The sequence below is a fragment of the Thermobia domestica genome, chromosome 5 (assembly GCF_964235325.1).
Source record: "Thermobia domestica chromosome 5, izTheDome1.hap1.1, whole genome shotgun sequence".
Taxonomy (NCBI): domain Eukaryota; kingdom Metazoa; phylum Arthropoda; class Insecta; order Zygentoma; family Lepismatidae; genus Thermobia; species Thermobia domestica.
The window spans coordinates 69,526,184-69,548,275 of NC_137458.1; the positions used below are offsets into that span (position 1 = coordinate 69,526,184).

Genomic DNA, 22,092 nt, shown 5'->3' on the forward strand with positions numbered 1-22,092 from the left:
AAAGACTTCCCTCTTCATGTTTCCAGAAAAACAACTGTTTTAATGATATATTGGTGTATGTTAAAATAGGCGCAAAATCACCTAAGCATGTGAAGCGTAGAGAAAGAAAGAAAAGGTATGTACGAGTAAGTCCAACAAACGAAATTTTGTAAGGAAACTAACTTTGAGCCACAATATATACCTGTATGTCAGTACTTTACAAACTTTTTCTGGGGACGGACGTGAAAAGCCTGTAAGGAGGGACAGGCTATTGAAAAATCGTACTAATTTAAAGAAGACAATAAAAAAAATTCACTTTATCATCGAGAGCCATCTGTCACACTAAGAAGAAAAATTACTACTACAAGTTAGCCGCTTCCCATTGTCCCTTGAATAATGTTAACGTAGATCTTGATCTTCAGAGAAAATGTTGGCTTTGTTTGAGGGTAAACTATATTTAATATCATTATTACAATATGTTGTAAACTTTCTTTCAAACATATTTAATCCTGTATTCAGCGTTACAAAATAACGGGCTCGTAAACGTTTTTGCCATATTGATAACATACTTTACCGTATTCATACTTTTCTTTATTCAGCAACTTTTATTCAATACGCATTCTACTTACATACATGATGCACCTAAATTGTTTTCCAAACTGTAAAGGTAACCAGAAAAGTTCTGTCGCTTTTTCATTTACCACCTTCAAACATCGATATGTCTCCTAAGACGTACGTGAAACAAAAAAAAAATATATTCCCTATCAGCATCGACGACCTTCTGCCAACGTTCTGGAAGGCCATGGATTCCATCGCGCTAGAACTTGGCCGTGAAGCGAAGGAGGTATAAAGTGCATTTTGTATCTCTACTGGGGGATTTGAACTGGCGTCCTCTAAGGTGATTGTCCAAGGACTGGAACAGATTATAATCGGACGGTGCAATGTGCAGGAAGTATGATGGATGCAATAGTGTCTCTCATCCAAGGCGTAGAATGGTGTCCCGGGTCATCCTAACAACGCGGAGCTTAGCATTGTCCTGTGGCAGGAGGATCCCTTTGCGATTCAGAGGTGCTGGATCCAAAGTGAGTATTTTTTGAACACGGCTCAAGTGCTGACAGTACACAGTTGCGGATGCTGTGACCAGCTGGTAGCAGTTCACGGTGCACGATGCCTCGATCAGTTTACCGAACACGCAGGAGGACCTCCTTCTGGTGCAGTGCTGGTTTCAGCTGTTTTGGAACCGGTTCATGGGATGCTAACCAATGACAACGGCATTGTGGAGCTTCATACAGGACCCACTTCTCATCTCATGTCAACACTCTGTCCAGAAATGGCCCCTTCCTCAGACGAGACAGCAAGGAAACACAGGTGTGTTTTCGCGTTGCCTTCTGGCCCGGAGTCAAATCATGGTGGAACCCATCAATCCAACTTGTAGTACTTCCCAAGTTGACGGAGGTGCTGCCGAATGGTTTCTCCACTCACACTGAATTGTAGTCCCACTTCCTCATAAGCGTGGCCACTGTACGGCTCAATTCTGCTTGAAGAACTTCATTTTCTACATGTGTTCTTCTTCCGTCACGTGGTGCGTCTTCGAGTGTTTCGTCACCGTCCTTAAAATCGTGAAACCATCGATGCACTATCCGCGTAGTCACGACAGCATCATAAAGGTCTGGTATATCTTTCGCCCCACTGCAGCGGCGTCTGATCCCAGTTTCAATTCACACAGCATACACGCCCTTATGGCTCTCTATAGAGGTTCCCTGTTCTCTTTATCCTTACGCAAGTTCATGGTGTAACTGAACTACCACAACCAGGTAGTATGTTAGATATACCCACACCAACAACTGACTTCCGCCTTACTTCCACTCGCATTCAACTCATGGTGTGAGGGCCAATGGAATATAGACCTCCACAAAAATTGACAGAACTTTCTTGGTTACCTTTATATATTTCAGCTTGTAGCTTGACGCTAGTCAATGTACAGATGTTGATTGATACTAAACCCTCTTCTACATTCTGTAATTATTTTTTCCTTTAAACAGAATAGTTAGAACTAATCACCCTAAAGTTTGTTCCCGGATGGCTGGAGAATAAATTGGAGCACTCAAACTTGAACTGCACAAAAATTCTAAAGTGCACAATGCACATGAACTTATTCCTAATATTTGAACTGCCATCTTTTTTGAAGCAATCACCAGTGTTCCCATACTATGGTTGTGTAATTTCCAATAAGTGTTGTTACTTACTATTAGTTATTTTCGTTATATGCAAAAATTTTCTAAGATACTTATGACTATTTGTTGTGATTAACTTCGGAGGATTAGGATCATATAGCTGTATGATACACTTGTAAATCTGTACTTAATCGTAACTTAAAATCCTTAGATATTCAAGTAAGTTGTATTAACTTAAATGTAGGACAGGTTTTAGGCACTGGATTTTTTACCTGCTCCCACCAATAATACTAAGATTGAACATACACAATATATATATATATATATATATATATATATATATATATATATATACAATTTCATGTAAATGATCACGTACCTCTCAACCAAGATATACACTTTATGCAATCAAACTTCATATGCTATGTCTCCCTCATGTATAATCATCAATCGAGTCATAAGGCTAACTGGACACAGCTTCAAAAATTGTTAAATAACTTATTATACCATCAAACTTATTACACCACTTAGAACATACGATTAGCGAAATAATAGTTGACCGACCTGTATTTGTAGTATATGCCAAAATCTCAAACATTTCCTACCCTTTTTGTTATTCTAATCAGATTTAACTCAACACTATCAAAGATGCAAATACGAACTTACATCTTTAAATGGAATCCAGAAGTAGAATATAGACCACACTGCTGCTATATATATTTAAAAAAAAAAAAAAAAATAACAGGATATAAAGAAACTTTTGGTATCAATAAACTTCTCTACGTGTACCATCGGAAGGCTATAGCAGGGCAAGGTGAAATATATTTTGATAAATAATTTAAACATATTGAAGTAAGTAATTTGTAATTTTCATTCATACAAGTATGTACACAATGCGAAGCTTATTATATCATTATATTTTGTGATCTGATAAGGAAACTGAAATCTCTTGCAGAAGAGCTGGAGCGTCATGCTGGAGAATCTCACTCTGTGAAGGATTTAGAAAATGAGCTGGATAAGGTAAAAAGAGATTTGTCCAGCGTAGAAAGCAAGAAACACATTCTGGAAACTGAATTAGAACAGTTAAGTAAAGAAAAAGAGGAAGCTTCAGCGTCTTGTATGAAAGCGAAACAAGATGTCCTGGCTAATTTTGGTGAAATTATGGAAACGGAATTGCAGTGCAGTATCTGTAGTGAATTATTTTTTTGTGTAAGTTGTTTTTTCCTGCGGCATTTTAACATTTGTGTAGTAAATTGAAAAATTGGCTATTTTTCTCGCTTAATACATTTACAGGTCCTATGCATACGTAGACACATTATCACTGCTTCCTCAGAAAAATATGTCATTTCTTGACTTAGTATTATTTTTGACCTTCCTTGCTATCGTCATGTCTCTTAGAGAAGACACTTGCTTTCTGTATACAAACTGCCACAAATACTTAAATAAAATTAGTTGTTTATATTGTGTTAATTTAGTATCTTGTACACTCAGCGACAAAAGTTCTTTCTGTTTGGTAAAAATTATTTTGGGAGTAACGGTGATAAGGCTGGAACGTACAGAAAATTGTAACGTTAGTTTACTTTTCGTTACCTTCCCTGATTCAAATATACTTGGAGTACTTACAAAGTCCACGATATTATAAATGAATTGCACCATAGTTATGCACTTTTAGATTATATATATTCTTTCACATATACCTTATTTGTCACCTTAAAATAACATACATCCAATTATAACAATATGGTTCTTCGTTCTATATTTTTTTACATTACCATAGCCACCAAATAAATAAGTTGTCATAGCAACAACAACAAGAAAAATCTCAATATGATACAAAATATTTAAATTATTTCTTTATGTAATTTCTTCTTCTTCTTCTTCTTCTTCTTGATAACTTGTGCCTTTTAAATAGCTCCTTTTGCCCGTAAATAAAAATGATACTTAAAAGTACATAAGAAATGTATATTATCGGTGTAAAATTACATTGTTTTTAATTTACTGAAAACTGTACTTAAATTTTGTTCTTTCTTCTGAAATTATTTACGAAAGGAATTTCATCAAATGGAAAGAACTTGTGTCGCTGGCTGTATAAAATGATTGCTGTTTCCAACATTAAGGTTCATTGATCAAATTGTCACACTGTATTGAAATAAGATAAACTTCCTTTCGCTCAGATTGTATTTGTAATTTCAAATTTTTCTAAGCCTCAACTTTAGAAATCAGGCTTATTTTCAAGATGCCTAAAATTAAAAGAAACATGATAGAAACATACTTTTTATGTTCTCCAATCTTCCATTTAATCATATAGCAAATTCTTAAAATGTCTGGTGTTTCATCATAAAAAAATTAAAGTAAATAAATAAATAAATGAAAATAAAATAGGATGCAAGTTAGCAGGGATGTAAGGAATTCGTCTAAAATGCGAAGCATTTATCGACGGAAGCATAACCAGATTACGGATGAAATAACTGCCGTATCATGTATGTGTTGCGCTGTACTACACAGAAAACAGTGCAACACATACATGAAATATTTGTGTGATGTTTACAGTTTGAGTAAAAAAACCTGTGCACCAAATTTGAAGAATATCTAAGATGGCGGGTGTCAATAATAATAATAATAATAATAATAATAATAATAATAATAATAATAAACGGTCGAATTGACATGGAATAATTCAGCATCCTCTTTATTGTAAATTTAATGCATTAATTTATTGATTATAGTGTTTTGAAAGGTTCTTTTGTAAATTGGTTATGTGTAGTATTTCTTTTCAAACTTTGAAATAATAACGATAAAAAGTCAATCTTGCAACACTGTATTAACCCTTTCTAGGTAGGCGATTCATATAAGCACGCAAAGATCTTTCCATTGAGTACGGATTTGGCATATAAACCCAACATGTGGACTGACTTGGATGATTTTTTAGTGTATCAATTTTATTTTTACTTTTTCTGTCTTTTAAAGTGACTGATAGTCGTCCCGAAGTGTTTAAGTATTACGTGTTCATTTCCAAATTTTAATTGATTTTCCTTTTCTAATTCTCTGGTTAATCCAGCACTAATAATAGAAGTAATTAGGTAGTTGGTAACACTGTAGATTACAATAAAATATACATACTTGTTATGTAACTTATGTATTTATGTCTTCACAGGCCACTACGCTTAATTGTACACATACGTTTTGTAAACATTGTATTACTACGTGGAAGAGTAAAAAACAGACGTGTCCAGTATGTAGAGCAATAATCACTTCTGAAACTAGGTCAATTGTACTCGACAATTTTATAGATAAAATGGTGCAAAATCTATCGGATGACTTAAAACAACGACGTCAAGAAATTGTTGAAGAAAGACAAGGTAAGGAGTGTTTTTTTTTTTCTCTCTTCTGTTTTGTTATTGGTAGAAAGCTTCTTTAGTGTTAGGTCAGCCAATATATACACTCATGTCCAAAATGATTGTCGCATATCTGTAATTGTCTTCTTGTAATAATATAATTTGATAATGAATTTTGCAGGGTACTTTTAATACTGATACTATGTGTATAATCGGGAAATGTATATTTGTGGTAAGTTTCATAGGAAAAGAATTATAAATACGAAAATTAGAATGAGTAAAACAAAATGTTGCTAAATGGACAAGAAAGTTTTATTTTCGTTTTATTGTTCTTATTTAATACTCTTTTGAAATGAAATTTGCCACATACATGTCTTTGCCGATTATACACATACTAACATTATAAAAAATACCGGGCGAATTCGTTATCAAATTATATTCCTACAACAACATGTTTATAGACATGCGACAATTTTGGACATGAGTGTACGTTTGTGCTTTGTTTTCGTATAATGTAAGCACGACAGTTAGGGAAATGCTGCACTGTTATATTTGAGGTTTATAAACAGTTTATGGGACTATCCAGAGAGCTCAGATTGTTCATTAGTGGTAAACAGATATCCTAATTAAGAAGTAAATAAAGTTATTCCAGAGAGTATTGACTTAGAAATTATTGAATAGTTTGAGTTGAGTTGTTAAACTACTGTATCTTGAGAGGAAGTATTCATCTTTGGTAATATCTTGAAATAATGTCTGCTGATTTAGTTTCTACCTATGCTGTTAAGGTAATTACTACATTGGATAAACCTTATAGATAAATAGAACAGTGTCTTTATTGAAACTGCTACATTTTTCTTCCTTTCTTTCTTACAAACTTGTTCAGTAAAACGAAAAGTTTGTTAAACTAGTTCGGCCGTGGTCGAAAACAATTTACTTTCTGTGCATCTGCATTCCTATCCACTGAAGTTGAAGGGCTTTAAGAGACTTTCCACTGTACATCTTCCTTCCTCGTTTTGTTGCCAGTCCATTATCTTCAATCTTTATTTAAGTTCTAATAATAGAATTTTATCTAAAGACAAGTTCATTATTAGCGGAATTGTAATAATTAGTAAACCAGACAATAGAAATAAAGCTATACCAACAACGGATAGGAAGGAGGGTTTGAAATTTAAAAATGAATGAAAGTTCCTGTGTAATCGAATCACGGGATAACTATTGAAGCAAATAAAGTGATGCCTTGCATGATTTACCTTAAGCTTGTCAAGGATCTTACGACATTACATTGACAATTGAGTGGGGTAAAAGGTGACACGTATAAATAATCGCAAACGACCGATGTTAAGGAGGGATGTCCGTGTTTTGACTGCTTACGAGAAATTTGCCAACCCACGCTTTGCTATTGCTTGCAGAAGTTTAATTTGTGGTCGGTAGATGTGTACAGAAGTTCAGCATCTCTATGTCCCTCTATCTTGCCTTTTACGCATATGGCATAGGCTCAGATTTTTAGCGCAGCTCTAAAAGTGTTTGTACCTTTTTCTTGGAAACTAGTGAAGAGATTAGTTTAATTTTTGCCACTCTACAGTAGCCGGCAATGCTACCAAACTGGGATTATTTTTCTAGGTCACATACAAAGCCAATAATTAGTTTTTTTTTTTTTAATTCGAAGAATTTTAATGATGTGATTTTTTTTATCTTCACTAAACATTAATTGTGACAAATAAAGAAATTATGTTATAATTCTAGTTTAGTAAATAGAGGTACATATAAGTAAGATTTGTGCAAAATTTGATTACTTTATCGTTCATAGTTTGTGAGAAAATGGTACATGTATGTCCAAAAATGCAATTTTGAAAAATTAAAAGTTTAAAACTTACAATGGATTTTCAGCAATAAGACGCATCACAACATTCAGAAAGGATCATAACCATATTCTTCGTCTTCGGCTATGTTTTCTTCACCCTTCCTATGCGTTCTTTTCTTCATTCTTTATTCCTTGATAAGCTTCAGGACTCCCAACTCAGATTTTGTTATATGTTTTCTGCCCATGTCTCGCAGTAGTTTCGAACTGTATTCACCGCTTGAAATTTCCATCTTTTCCAGAACACCGTTTCTTGATTCACGTACGCTACTAAAACACAAAACAGCATCATACACTGCAATTTGTACGATTTTAGAACTAGTTTTTTTTTTTTTTTTTTTTTTTTTTTTTTTTTTTACACATCGTTGCCATATCAGTACATTGCAACTTTCATTGGGTTCTGATGTTTTCCTACGCAAACATTTTTCCGGAAAAGGGGATCCGCAAGACCTCCGTAAGGTTTGATAGCACCCATTACTGCAGCAGGCAACGAGTGCTCATGTTCGTAATGTTCTCCAGTTGCTTGAGATCTGTTATACCTACTCCAGGAAAACTCTCCTTTGGGACAAAGCATATGCGTTGGTTTCTCGTCAGTTGAATATTTATGAAAGTAAGTTGCCCACATTGCATTCTTCATCTTCAGAAGAATGCCAACGTTTTCCCTGATTGCTTTCCCATAATATACCTGTAAGTTATCAATTTGTTAGAATTCATTCTACATTTACCTCCTATTGGCTAAGTTTACTAACACAGACTAATAAGGAGAACAAAGTACTGTGAACGCAGAAATAACAGCAAGCAGAAAGAAGTGTGTATTCTGTTCGGAACGACAAAGCAGAAATATATTTACTACATAATTACAGAAGAATAGGATGATCAAACAAACTGAAAACTGAAAATAGATATATATATATTTAAGCCTGAAAATACAACGGAAGTACACAATAATTTGCAGTTCTTGAACGGAACTTGATGTCGTAGGAACATGAAACTTCCAGCAGATACTTTTCAAAAATCGAAAATTTTGACCCCAAACACGGACATCCCTCCTTAAGTGTCCAGCCCATAGTTTTCGCTAGGTGAATACCCTCACTCGCATGAGATGTCACTATCGATGCTGTTTAAGTCCAAATTCATCCTCTATTGGCATGAGGGGGTTGGGATGGGGATGGGGTTGATGTGAAAAAAAAAAAAGATCGATATTAGTGTCCAGTCTATAGTTTTGGAGATCGCTGAGATAATAATGGCACTCCCAATGCCATTTAAGTGCAAGTTCGATCCCAATCGGCATGGAGAGGGCTAAGAAGGGGGTGACGTTACTGATTTTTGTCATTACATTTTCATTGAAATGTATCTCCTAAGAGGAGGAGGGTTCAAATATTTTCAATAAACTTATTCTTCCCGTGCATAAAAGGGACATTCCAGCTAGTTTAGCTATATTTAGACAGTTGTATTACAATAACATTTGACCATAATTTTAAATTTATTTATACATATTTCTGTGCATTACCGGCATCTATTGTGTTAAACCCATCATGTATTAGGGATGACATCCTTCGGCGAACACACTGTCCAGGGAATGAGGAAGAGAGGAAACAGTTTGAGACCAGTATGGTAGGTACCATTCCAGCATTTGTCTGTGTGAGAGAGGAAAATCAAGAAAATCTCAATCAGGATATATATATATGGCTGAATGTTTGTTCTTTGTACAAATATACAATGTCTGGTTGAAATGAATTTTTGAACATAGTTATCACTCTTGTGGGTCTTGTATTTATCGTGTCACCATAATCAAAATGGGAATCGTTAGGGGTATGGGGTTGTTGAAATTTGATGCCAAATATAGAGTATTTCACGAGTCCTTCATGCGAGACAGGTGAAATTTGGTACATAAATTTCTCAAATATAAGTTGAATGTACCCAAGCTGTTTCGAAAATTCTGTTTCTAAAGGGAAGAACGGGTAGTTACTATAATGTTTTGATTTACCATTTGGATTTATGGCGAGGGGAGGGGTGTCGTGACTACGCGAACAGTGCAGCGGTAGTTCAATAAGTTTAAGGATGGTGACGAAACAATCGAAGACGCACCAGGTACCGGAAGACCATCACATGTACAAAATGAAGATATTCGGGCAGCAATTGAGGCGAAGAGTGGCCAGACATGTGAGGAACTGGGACTACAATTTAGTGTGAGTGGAGAAACCATTCGGCAACACCACCATCAACTTGGGAAACACTGCAAGTTGGGTCAATGGGTCCCACATGATTTAACTCCGGGCCAGAAGGCAACACGAGCAGACACCTGTGTTTCTTTGCTGTCTCGTCTGAGGAAGGAGCCATTTCTGGACAAGGTGTTGACATGTGATGAAAAGTGGATGCTGTACGAAGCTCCACGGCGCCATCATCACTGGTTAGTGTCCCATTAACCGGTTCCAAAACAGCGGAAACCAACACTGCACCAGAAGTTCTTCCTGTGTGTTTGCTGGACTGTCAGCAGTTGAGGCGTGTTCAAGAAAAATACAAAACTCTGGAGCCAGCATTTCTAAGTCGCAAAGGGGTCCTCCTATTACAGGACAACTCTTAAGTCCTACGTGGCTAGGATGACTCGGGACACCATTCTACGCCTTGGATGGGAAACACTATTGCATCTGCCTTATTCCCCGGACATTCCTTGGACAGTCACCTTGGAGGACACCGTTCAAATCCCTAGTAGAGGTGCAAAATGCACTTGGTACCTTCTTCTCTTCACAGCCCACCAAGTTCTACCGCGATGGAATCCATGGCCTTCCAGAACGTTGGCAGAAGGTCGTCGATGCTTCTGGAGACTATTTTCGATCTTTCAGGTACGTCTGAGGTGATATATCGATGTTCGAAGTTGGTTTGTGAAAAAGCGACAGAACTTTCTTGGTTAGCTTTATACATTTTTATAAATCATCGACAATAATAAAGGACATACGTGCCGTTGATAACTTCACATGAAGACCACTTGCAAATTAAATTTTCAAAATATCTTATCGTGACTACTGTTCTCAATAATCAACAATAAAAATCTAACGTGTTGTTTGGTACCACAGAAGTAATCATAGGCGAAAATGGGCAAGAAAGGGATAGTGTGATTGTTCCCGGTGGTAAATTTCGTATATGTGTAGTTGAGTAGAAAGAAAAGGAAGGACAAAAATATACAAGACAGAAACTAGGTCGTTTGTCACTGTTAACCGTATTGTAATGGTAGATAAGCTACTCCTCAAAATATTTTCGATGCAGAACACTTCTCAAAATACACTACATTTTTATACAAAGTATTTGGATTTTTGATTTTATTTACGAAATGCAAACTACATTATGAAAGGAAATTGTGAAACATAAACATGGCACTATGGTTATATAGCGGACCTTCCGGTTTTAAATAGAAAGATAGAACACAGTTAAATACTAGGTATTCAATATTTAAGGTTTATTTCAAGTAAAATAATATTGGACCATCCGTTTCTGAAGTTTTGGTTCTGAGTGTGATTACCTCTTGACTTTTTTTATATAGACAAATATCCACTTGGGCGAGACTGTAACCAATCTCAGTTCGAGTCACTGTTCGGGCAGACATTTATTTGTAACCGCCTGGGTGTCAAGTTGCTGTTCGGGCGGCCATTTATGTGTAACCGTTCGGAGTTCGGTCGCTGTTCGGGCTTCCATTTATTTGTAACCAATTGAGTTCGGGTCACTGTTCGGGCGAACATTTATTTGTAACCACTCCGTATTTTGTTCGCTGTCCGTGGCTCGTGGTACTACCAATAAGTATACTCCTGATACTTTAACTTACCTGGACAGGACGATGAAGGACCTCTCCAAGAAAGGTTACAAACTGTTTCCAAATCGCTCGTCGGTCTCAATAATGAGATGAGCATTAGGCGCCGAGAGGTTCGGGTGTCTCGTCTCGAAAATCTCACGGACGATCAGACGGTCATCCAGACCATAACGCACTCAAACATCACTCATACAAACAACGAAAACACACTGGATTAAATAACACTATACTTATTTATTAGAACACCATTGTATAAAAAAAAATAGCGAAGAGGAATGGACACAACACTGAACACTAGATAAATATAATAATTTTCGTCGCTGAAATCACACTTTGCCCTTTTCGGGCAATATAGCCCTTTATATATATATGATTATAATTCAGATATCACTACAAATGCTTCTCTCACACCATTGACACACTTGGGAGATTAGCACTGGGGAAAAGTTGTCTGGATCGTCCCACGATGAATCCAGTTGTTACGCTGAACCGTCCTAAAACGTAGAGGTGATTCTTCAGCAAATTAAACAAAAAATTCTCCAAAGTAGAATGCTGATGTGGGTGGGCGCGTGTATAACATTTTAAACGCACAAGGTCTGCGGACCTGGGACTTCACTAGTTGGGGCTAGCCGTAATAAAACGCCCTTCACCGGCTAATAGCTTGTGCCCCTTAACAAAAAGTTACATTTGAAGCTCGACGCGATATGCGTGGTTACGGCTTCTAGACCTGGAGTCAAACTCTCTGAGCATCCAAGCTCAAGCTACGGGTTGCAATGATCAACTAAAAGTGTTGGCAGTTCATTTCAAAAATCACTCAGTTAACTCACCTGTACGCACATACAAACAGAATACGGAAAACAATTTATGTTAATTTTAGTCAACTGCCTATAATGCACTAGACACGGCGATAACACTGGCGTGAGAAAGTACAGATAACAAACTGCAAAAACTGTAAGGCTGGTGCCACTTTGGCCACTGGGACATCTGGTCAGCCCGTATTTCTCTAATCTATTGTAATGTTTCCATAAGCGATTAAAGAAAGCACTTAATTCAGTTCCCAATAACTATAGAATATATACTGTGCATATAATAAGTCAGGGAGAAACACTGAAATGGTTCGTCACTAACTGAAATGTTCTCACCAGAAGCAATGTTTTAAATATATATATGAAAAAACGATGAAAGACTTCTTTGTCCAATTGTGTGGGAAAGAAACAATTCCCACCAAAGAAAGAACTTATGTGCGTTGCAGAATAAAGTATAAATCGAAAATAATGATCACCGTCTTTACGAAATATACAGAGTGTCCACAAAAAATCCTTCTGTAACCTGGTAGCGGTTATAAGACAATTTTCTGTTGATGCCTTAATCGCTGGTCTATTGAGTAGCGCGTGAACCTTTGGTGCATGTGATCCTGGGTTCGGTTCCCGGTGGGAGACCACACAAAAAAATAATAATTTTGCAGTCACTTTCATTAATCATTCGCCTCCTTTATCAAAAAGGGCATAACCGTAGGATGTTGATCTGAAAAATTTCATTTTCTCTGTTGATGGCATAGTAAACAAAAATATAAAATAGGATATAAAAGAAATCTTTAGTTAGCAAAACATTGGATCGACGCAGACTGACCAAGAATTCAGAATGGTCTGAGAGTGAAAAGAATATTGAAAATCTTATCAATGATTTATTCTCAGTTGCAGAACTACTCAGATCCGAAACGAAATCGGAAGCAAGTACTTCGACAAGTACAAATACAGCGACTTCAAATAGAAGACGGCGTAGTACTACTCGAAGGCGGATAGGGGAACCAAGCACGTCGCGGGAGAGTAGGTAAGCTCCAGTCAGTTGTTCTGTTCTACGTAGTAGTAGTAAAGCTCCTCATTGTTGAGGAGAAAAAATAATTCAAATACGTATTATGCGCACGTTTTGTAATACTTTTTTGTAATTTAAGAGTTAACGTCGTTCATCCCGTATATTATATTCGTATAAACATTTGGCATAGTTACTTCTCATGCCGTCTATGTGACTTTTTTTTTTGTTTGTTTTTTTGTTTTTGTTTTTGTTTTTCATTTGTGTTAAGTATTTAAGTTTGTTACATTTATTTGTTTGTGTTATAGTTTATTATAATTCACAATAAAGTGGATTGTAATATTTATTTAACTGTTTAATAATTTATTATAGCATATATTTTTAATAATTTAAAATAAAGTGTTCACAGAAGTAAGTCTGTATTTTCACTAAGCTGTTTAATGTATTATTTTTCATCGTTCTCTAAACTTTTTTTTATTTTTATTGTTATTGTTTATTCATATATAAAATTTTCTGTATACTGAGAACTTTTATTATACAGGGCTAGGACAATAAAACTGAAACACTAGTGATTACCGGGGAAAGGGATTATACTGGTTCTTCATAGTGGATATAGGGATCTGAGTCAGCCGTTTTGAGAATTGTGGTTCACAGTGTGTTATTCTGATAAACAACATCGATTGCTGCTTCGGTACTCTCAAGAGTGCTCAACAGTGTTCAAATCTGATAATTGCATGTGCATGGAGCTAACAGATTGTTCAATTCCACATTCATGTTCATCAAACAAATCATTTTGTGTATACTGGTGCGTTTTCTCTTTGATACCATCTTCAGGATAAAATCACCAGCAAAAGTGTATATTGTTTCATCGTTGGCGCGAGACGTTTGATTTTCTGTTAAAGCTTATCCTGTACGTCGCCCACGTCTCCTTTAGTCTCATTGTTGGAAACGAATATTATATGCAAAACCAACCAACTAGAAGTGAATATTTATACCCATTCGTTTATTTGTCAAGAATTATGGACCTGGATGCAATAGTGGTCTTAGCAACAATAATTTAAAGTGAAAAAACACAGGTTTAAAGTTATCCATTGCCTTCTGAAAATTATTTTACAGACTTTATTTTTGGCAGCTAGTGCAACGAAACTCTTAACTTGTATGGTTTACAGTAGATTTGTACAGTTATCGGCAGAACAAAAGCTGGCTTCTGACAGTTGGATAGAGCGTGTGGAGTAGTGGAGGCGCTGTTGCCAATCACTCTGCAATAGACACCAGCTCTGGTGACAAATTAGGACATTTAACAAGTCATAATTTTATAATCGTAAAAATATAACAGGAACGTATGATTTCCAAGTAACAACAATAATAATACTTGGAATATTGATATTCTACAAGAAATGTAAAGAATATATTAATAAACTGTTTTCGCCTTGAGTTCACATCAACTTCGAAACTTATTCAGCTTCAGTATTTTTATTCACCTAACGTAGAGACTTCGCAATCCTCTAATGCTGAATCGAACACCAAAAAATATTTTAATTAAATTTTCATTAAACGTTTACTAAGTTACACTAATTACTCAATAGTTTTCCCAAAATATAACAAGTTACTGCTTCTATATACTTAGAATACAAATTCTTGTGCTAAGAAGCAACTAAAAGATCTCCTTTTTCTTTAGAATTACTGGAAGACAAACATCAAAACAGAAAATTATCAACAACAAATAATCTACTGGGCTTGGTTTCTTGTTGTACTTGCAAAAACTTAATTAACTGTTTTATCTAATCTTTTCGTTATAGTTTATCTTTCGTGCACAGACCCATAGCTAATCAGAATCTTAAAGTTTGAAGGCGAATAGTGTTGCCGACGAGACGAGAGAAAGTCTTCTCGTCTCATCCCGTAAATATCTGTTGTCTCACGTGATCTAAACAGAAGAAGAAAGTTTGGTATGAAGCCCTCATATGTGCCTCATTCAACAAAATCAATCGCCCTCATTTACCAGTTGGGACAAGCATTGTACTTTTGGACAGTGTTGGTCTCAAGCAACATCGCATTCTATTGCGTTATCCGCACGAATTATAACTTCAGTGATCATTTAATTGTCATTATTGCTTTCATACAATATTCATCTATATAATTTGCGGGTCGCTTCTTTAGAGACTTCTAATCTTCGTCAACAGAGGACGTTGAATTTAATATTGTTGAAGCTTTATCTCCTACGTTCCGCGAAGGGTTTTTTTTTTTTTTTTTAATTATTATTTGTGGTTTTTTGCTCTGTAGGAAAATATTTCAACGAAACTGTTGCTAATTACTGAGAGTATTCTTGTGATATTTTACCATAATAGGGCAATGCTGGTAAGTAGCTACACATAAGACCTATTTTATAGCAATACTGCTTTGAAATAAACATCCTGTATTTTGTAACCAAAGTACAAAAATAGTTTAAAAATTACGAAATTATAATCAGGAAGACATGGTTCAACCATAAAAGCAAACTAAATATTTTAATGGTAATGCTATCAATGCTTGCCCATTAAAGGGTTAAGTGTCGAGTCAATCCAACATTTACTATTTGAGTGGTTAGCATTGACCCATGTTTCGTCAAGCCATACTATTTTCTCGGGTTCGATATTTGCCATTTCCTTCTAGAAAAATATAACAACTATATCCTTTTCTAATAAAATCTTCCTTCCTGAAAATTTCTTGTATCGAAACCCCATCCCTTTCCGTAGAGTTGACTTCCCACCAGTGAATAAATTATCTTTCCGTAACGAATCAAGGAGAATATTTAGGGGGATAAAAGGGTTATTCTTTTTCTCGTCTTCGAAATAGAATCGAGCTTATCATTTCCCATGACTGATTTCTGTATATTGAATGACTTTTGTTTTACATTGTTGTTCTAGAATTTTCAGTCGTCATATTTATTTTGTAAATATAGATACAGCACACACTGAAACTGTTCATAACCAACAACTATTATTAATTTGGATAGAACGTTTAACACAGCACACACTACCGCGCACTGAAACCACTTTTTAACAGAAGACTCAACCCTCAACTACCGGCGACAGCGAGGTCGCTGCCTAGAAACAGCGTTAAGGAATACTATAGTGATCGGCTAATAATCCTCCATTTCGTTTTGTTTATGACACGTGCTGCTATCTGCCAGAGGCAAGCTCTTGTTGCGCAGACAATAAAAGTTGAAAATTATTTTGCAGTTGTTTTCTATATATGTTGTTGGACCTAGAAGTGAAGATGTTGGTTAGATCGTGGTTGTCAACCTTTTCGAGCCTAGCGCTCCCTTGAGTGAATACGATTGTCCTGAGCACCGCCCATCATCTTAATCTAATCCACCCATGCATAAGCCTGAACGTAAGACTTGGACAAGGCAAGAACCAGAAAAAGACTTCTATTCTTAAAATCAGCTTTGAAGAAGCTACATTATTATTTGTATTTAAAAAAAAATGTAAAATGTATAATCGCTTTTGTCTAATAAGAGAAAAGTCTAACAGGTCATGATATGTCAAATGTCCTATACATAGGCTATTGCTGCCTCTTGTTCCAGCGCCCCGTTCTCCCTTCGGAAACGAGAACATTCCCTGAGGATGTTAATGTCTACGTTAAGAACCACCGGGTCAAACCACTATTGCACGCACCCAGGTCCACAATTTTGGAATGAATAGACAGCGAATTTCGAGAACGGTTTAGAAAAATCTTAGTGCGCAGATGCTTCTGAACTGTCCAGGAGTTGACAGTCATACTTGTTGGACCAGGTCACGTGGCTTTAGTGTATCCAGTAATATCTCCTTATGTGCTGCTCTCGGGCATAATTGAACGAAACACATGCGATGTCTTGGGAAACATTTTGCTGGGAAAGTCAATTTTGTTACTTTACTTGCTTATCTGAAACTAATTTTGGTTATGCATACGTTTATTTTCCAGCGGAATTTCGCAAGCTATGAATAAATTATGCAGCCAGTAACAAATTCTGACCAACGTTCCTTGAAAATGGACTAGTTCAATATCAAGTATTATTTTCTTCCAACTCAAAAACTGTATTCGGGTTCGAAAATTGCTGGCAAAAGGTCACAAGTTTTGTGACAGCACATTGTTAGACAACTTATGGTGTGCTATGTACAGTTTGTGTATGAGAAGTGCTATTTTCTTTTGTCGATGATTGTAGAATGTTAGAACTATAGTGTGTGTGTTAGGGGGGGGGGGGGTGAAGTTCTCGAAAATTGTAACGTAGTCTTTAGGAAGTGGCATAACCTTTGAAAACATTCTACGACATTGTCTCTCAAACTGTCGTTGACTGTACTTCCTGCTTCACTGTGAGTAGTAGAAAGAGCCAACGAAATGCGACGAAAGTCTGGTTGGTGAGATGTGAGACCACAAAGCTTATGACATTCATCAACTGAGAAATAATTCTATCTTCATAAATGTCTAAGTGAACACAGAGAGTATAGGCTTGTTGTTGGATCGTGGTCCACTCTGTTTCCTAGGTAGCGTTTTATCTTTAATGATGGCATCATTTCTTCTTCTTTCTTCAGTTATAGTAGTTGACTCTGAAACTATTATCGATATTCTTAGTTTTCCAGTGTAGGGTATTGATACAAGGACAGATTAACACTACAGTACTCGCATGAAATTGTTGAAACATGAGTGCTCGCGCGGATTACGATTCTAGTCCATTTGATAAATATATATATCTTAGTGGTTATTCAATTAGTATTTTTTACATTATTTTTGTGGGTTTTCACAAGCAATAAAGAACACATTTCAGTGCAAACTTTTTGTTTTTTAATGCACAGAAAGAATTAGAAGCCAAAACTTTAGAATGCGTATGCGATTTACTATATTTTTGTAAATGTTCGTTTATTTTCTTACTATTTGATTAAAAATTGAAAATTAAAGGATCTTTGCAATTTAAAGTGTTAAAACCTGTCATAAAAAATAAAAAGAAGTTGTTAAATTGTTTGCAAGTTTAACTTTTACACTTGAAAACAAGGTCAGAAGTAGGCAAAATTTTGGGTGTTTCAGTCATAAGAGTCAGTGCAAAGAGTGTGCTTGTGGTCAGAGCAGATCCACTTACTGCACCTGAAACATCTTTTTGGGTACTCTTGTTTCTTCATCTTCCACAAAGAGGTTCGATAAGTTCCATAGCCACAGATTGCAGGAAGTCTCTACGGTTGATCATAGCATAATTGTTATTTGCTTTGAAAACAAGAGCGTTTACTAGAGCAACGTTTAACTCGTGGAAGAAGAGAGTGAGTGGCCATCTTTACGAATTCCTGGCTGTATCATACTGGCGACACAACTTGTCCAATATGTCAACTCCAAATTTAGTGTTGTTCTATGGAGTAATAACTATGCAGTGTAGGAATGATGTTATGACGCTGTGTTCGCGTATTTCTTGGGTGCACTGGATCAATATACCATCTGGTAATTCTGCCCTTTCCAATGTAAAATTCTTCGTGAAACCTGTCTTCCTGGATAACACCGTTCCTTTCTTCATCTTCTATTTCTTCCAAATCGTCACTACCACTTTCTTCAGAGTCACTACTCGACAACATCGTCCTCTATTTCATCTTAGTGTTCTATAGTCAAAACACTTTCGTCGTCACTTTCAGTTTCTGTTAGCCACTGTCGTATCTGTTCTTGCTCTGACATTTTAAACTAACATATATATCACATATATTTGAGCGAATAATGTGAAATAATACATTCAAAACGAGAACAGTTAAAACGTTAGCCAGAAAACAAACTATCACGTCAGTACTCGCACGGATTACAATAGTAGTCCATGCGAAAATAACAATCCGTATAACATCAGTGCGTTGACTTTGGGTGCTATCACTCGACTAATGGTGTTCTAGAAATGGGAGAGGAAGGTAGACGAACGCTCAAGGTCACAAGTGTTGCCAACCCTCAGATACCAGAAAACTGAAACCCACTGGACTACAATAGTAATCCGCGCGAGCAGTGTAGTGTTAAAAGTTAATAATTAATAAATAATTTTTTTGAGGGCAAAATGAAAGTACGTTCACGAAACTGAAATATACATTTTTGAGGTGTGAACATCCCTTTGCTTTTCTGCATAGCATTCATTGACGTTGAGACATATGTCCCAAGGTGACACCAACTTTTCGACACCCATATGGTAAAATGCATTTGGCTGGGTGCTAATCCATCGACTCATGGCTGTGATAATCTCACTGTTTGGAAACGTTGGCTGGGAAGGTTTTGTTTTACAGTTCCGAAAAGCTGAAAATATAACAGCACCAAGTCTGGATTGTATGGACCTGAATTTTTCAGTTTCAAGACTAGTTTTGCAGCAGCATGGGACGGACATTGTCATGTAGTGATTACCTTCTCCAAAGAGTTTGTAGGACGTTTTCAACGCAGAGCAGTTCATAGAGCATCCAGTGTAGAACAATAAGCAGCAACATTGACGTTATTTATTTATTTATTAGTTTTTCCTTTCTTTTACTGCAAACTCAGCAAGAATCATGCCCTGGCTGTCCCAGAAAATGATGAACAAACCTTTTCAATAGATACAGTTGTAAATTTTTTTGGTAGGATCGCTTTTATGTGTTCCATTACGCTGCTGCTTTCATTACGGGGTCTTAATGAAACACCACAATTCATTAATGGTGGCATCAATGGTGGTCGAGGAATGCGTTTCCATCCCTTTCGTATCGATGTATATGCTGAACACAGCATATGCCACCTGCTTCTCTATAAGCAGTAGTGGGAGTCCCATCTTGCTGACATATCGTGATACCCTAACACTTCATGGATGATGCTGTATGTACTGCCATATCACACACACTGTGAATATCATCCGCTTACCACTATACGTTGCACACATCTCTGAATAAATTTTAGGGGGTTTGTGTCCGTTTGACGATAGAAACCTGATCACACTCAGCAACTCCACCAGTTTGAACATTTCAAAACTATTGAAATTATTCATTTTGAAACTTCGGCTTTTCAGCGTGAGCGAAGTGCACATACGTGCCATCTTGTGGAGAGACGAAGAAACACATACAAGGTGCACATCAAAAGTATCTACCGTATCGTTGCAATTTCCAAGAACAAGGAAATACAGGGAGCTATTGCTCAGCAGACTGTCTCTCTTAACACAATTGCCATCACCCCGTCATTTTGTGTAGCATGTAGCATAGTCATCTTTTGGGCTGTAGCGTCCACGAAGAGAATCCATGCGGTTTGGGAACCACCAGATGTCACGTGGGGCTAAGCCTGGTAACTAGGGTGGAGTGGCAGAAGTTCAGTACCGTGGTCGGCCAAGAACGAGGTTACAATATTAGCACGATGTGGCAGTGCATTGCCCATGTGGGGGATGAAATTGCCATTTGCCATTTGTGGTTATTTCTCAGTCAATTTTAGCAAACAAATTGTATGCAAAAGTGTACGAAAATACTCGCCCGTAATTGTATGACCTCTCGGAACAGGTTGGACAATATCACTCTCTGTGAATCCCAGAAGGTAGCGTACAGCACCTTCTTACTCGATTCCAACGGACGAAATTTTGGAGGGATAGTGAATCTGTCTGTTTCCACTGCATCGACTGTTTTCTTGTTTCTGGGTTGAACAATGGAATCTGTCATTCATCCATTGTCACAACACATTACAAGAAATTGAGTCCCTCTCTTCTGAAGCGTGTCAAATTTATAGCACTTGATCGAATCCTTGCCTCTTTTGGATCGTCAGTAAGCATTCGTGGAACCCAGCGAGATGAAACGTTCCCTAGGCCCGTTCGTTTGTAATTATTCGTTCTGTTGTTACCATTGTTAGCCCCAGTGTATCACAAATCTCCTGCATGGTGACACGCCTATCTTCCTGGCAAAGCCTCCAATTGGCGATGAATATCGGCTGCACAATGTCCAGCTGCAGTGAGGAATTTCACAATTACTTTGCTCTTCAACCGAAAATTTCATGTCCCCGGCAATATTAGAAACACGCCTTACTCGTTAGGCATTGTGACTCAACTGTTGCCACCTACCAAACAAAACCTGTACTACTTAAAGAGAAAGATGAAGATCTCCCATGCCGCAGATGCTTTCCTGAAATGACAAAAATTGGATTTTAGAACATAACGACACGTACTTTTGGTGTGCACCTCGTATATATTTCAAAATGTATATTTCATTTTATGTAAATACATTTCTGTTTGCTGTAAAAAAAAAAAAAAAAAAAAAAAAAAAATCCTATTTTATTTTTCCATTTTTAGTTGCACTTTATGATATTACATAAATACAGGGCTCATAGCAAGTCATTTTTTTAACTAAAAGTTACTTTTTTGGGAGGTAAAGTGACTTTTTCGTGTGATTTATGTTTTGCATTGGCAATTTTCTAAGAAAAATATAAAAATAAATGGAAAAAGGCAGAAACTTGTTACTCATTACTCTTTTGAAAGCTTCAGTACTTGCTGCCACATGTGAAACAGTCAGCTTTATTCTCACTTCAGCTTTTATTCTTTCTAGTACAGTGGATGGTTGGTGGATACTTAAGCTTTCAAGGTGGGGTTGAGAACCCTTCTGTGTCTATTCTTTCTTCTGTCATAATAGTCTTTTAGTTTTCTCTCGTAATAGTTAACGCTCCGCACAACGTTGTGTGTGTGTGTTTGGGTGGTTCATCATGTTCGTCTTGTGTTATGCTTCTTGTATGTTCTTAAGAGTAGGTGAAGAATTTGAATATTTCATGGCTTCGAGAACTCAATGCTAAGTTAAATATAGTGTCTGAGATAAAGAAATAGGCCAGAACTGGTTCCACTTACTCAGAAGCTTCTTACATCTGTTAAGTCTGCTTACCATAACTACATAGCATACTTAGAAAACCTAAGAAAAAAGGAAGCTCAAAAAGAAGAAAAGATGAAACAAAACAACAAACAAAGAGAGAGATAATGGAGAAATTGACAATGGGAAAAAGGAGCATGATGAGATTTTGGTCACTTTTTCGTGTGCTTTTGGTCACTTTTCAACTATTTATGAGACCAGATCATTATGAACCCTGTAAATACGTCTGTTGCTACGATTTTAGACCTTTCGCTTCATATCATGTTTTTCCATGTTGACTTCCAGAGTTCTTTTCAGAAAGTACTATTGAACATCT

The 22,092-nt window shown here is 36.5% G+C and overlaps 1 protein-coding gene across 1 annotated transcript in view; it reads left to right on the plus strand.

Annotated features, from left to right (window-relative positions):
- The window catches only part of LOC145685958 (uncharacterized), a 93,863-nt gene that overhangs the window by 50,553 nt on the left and 21,218 nt on the right, over positions 1 to 22,092 (plus strand). Inside the window, exons 7-9 of the mRNA XM_081758744.1 lie at positions 3,109 to 3,362; positions 5,308 to 5,512; positions 12,843 to 12,978. Coding sequence (XP_081614870.1) covers positions 3,109 to 3,362; positions 5,308 to 5,512; positions 12,843 to 12,978 — 595 coding nt within the window. The remainder of the gene's footprint in view (positions 1 to 3,108; positions 3,363 to 5,307; positions 5,513 to 12,842; positions 12,979 to 22,092) is intronic.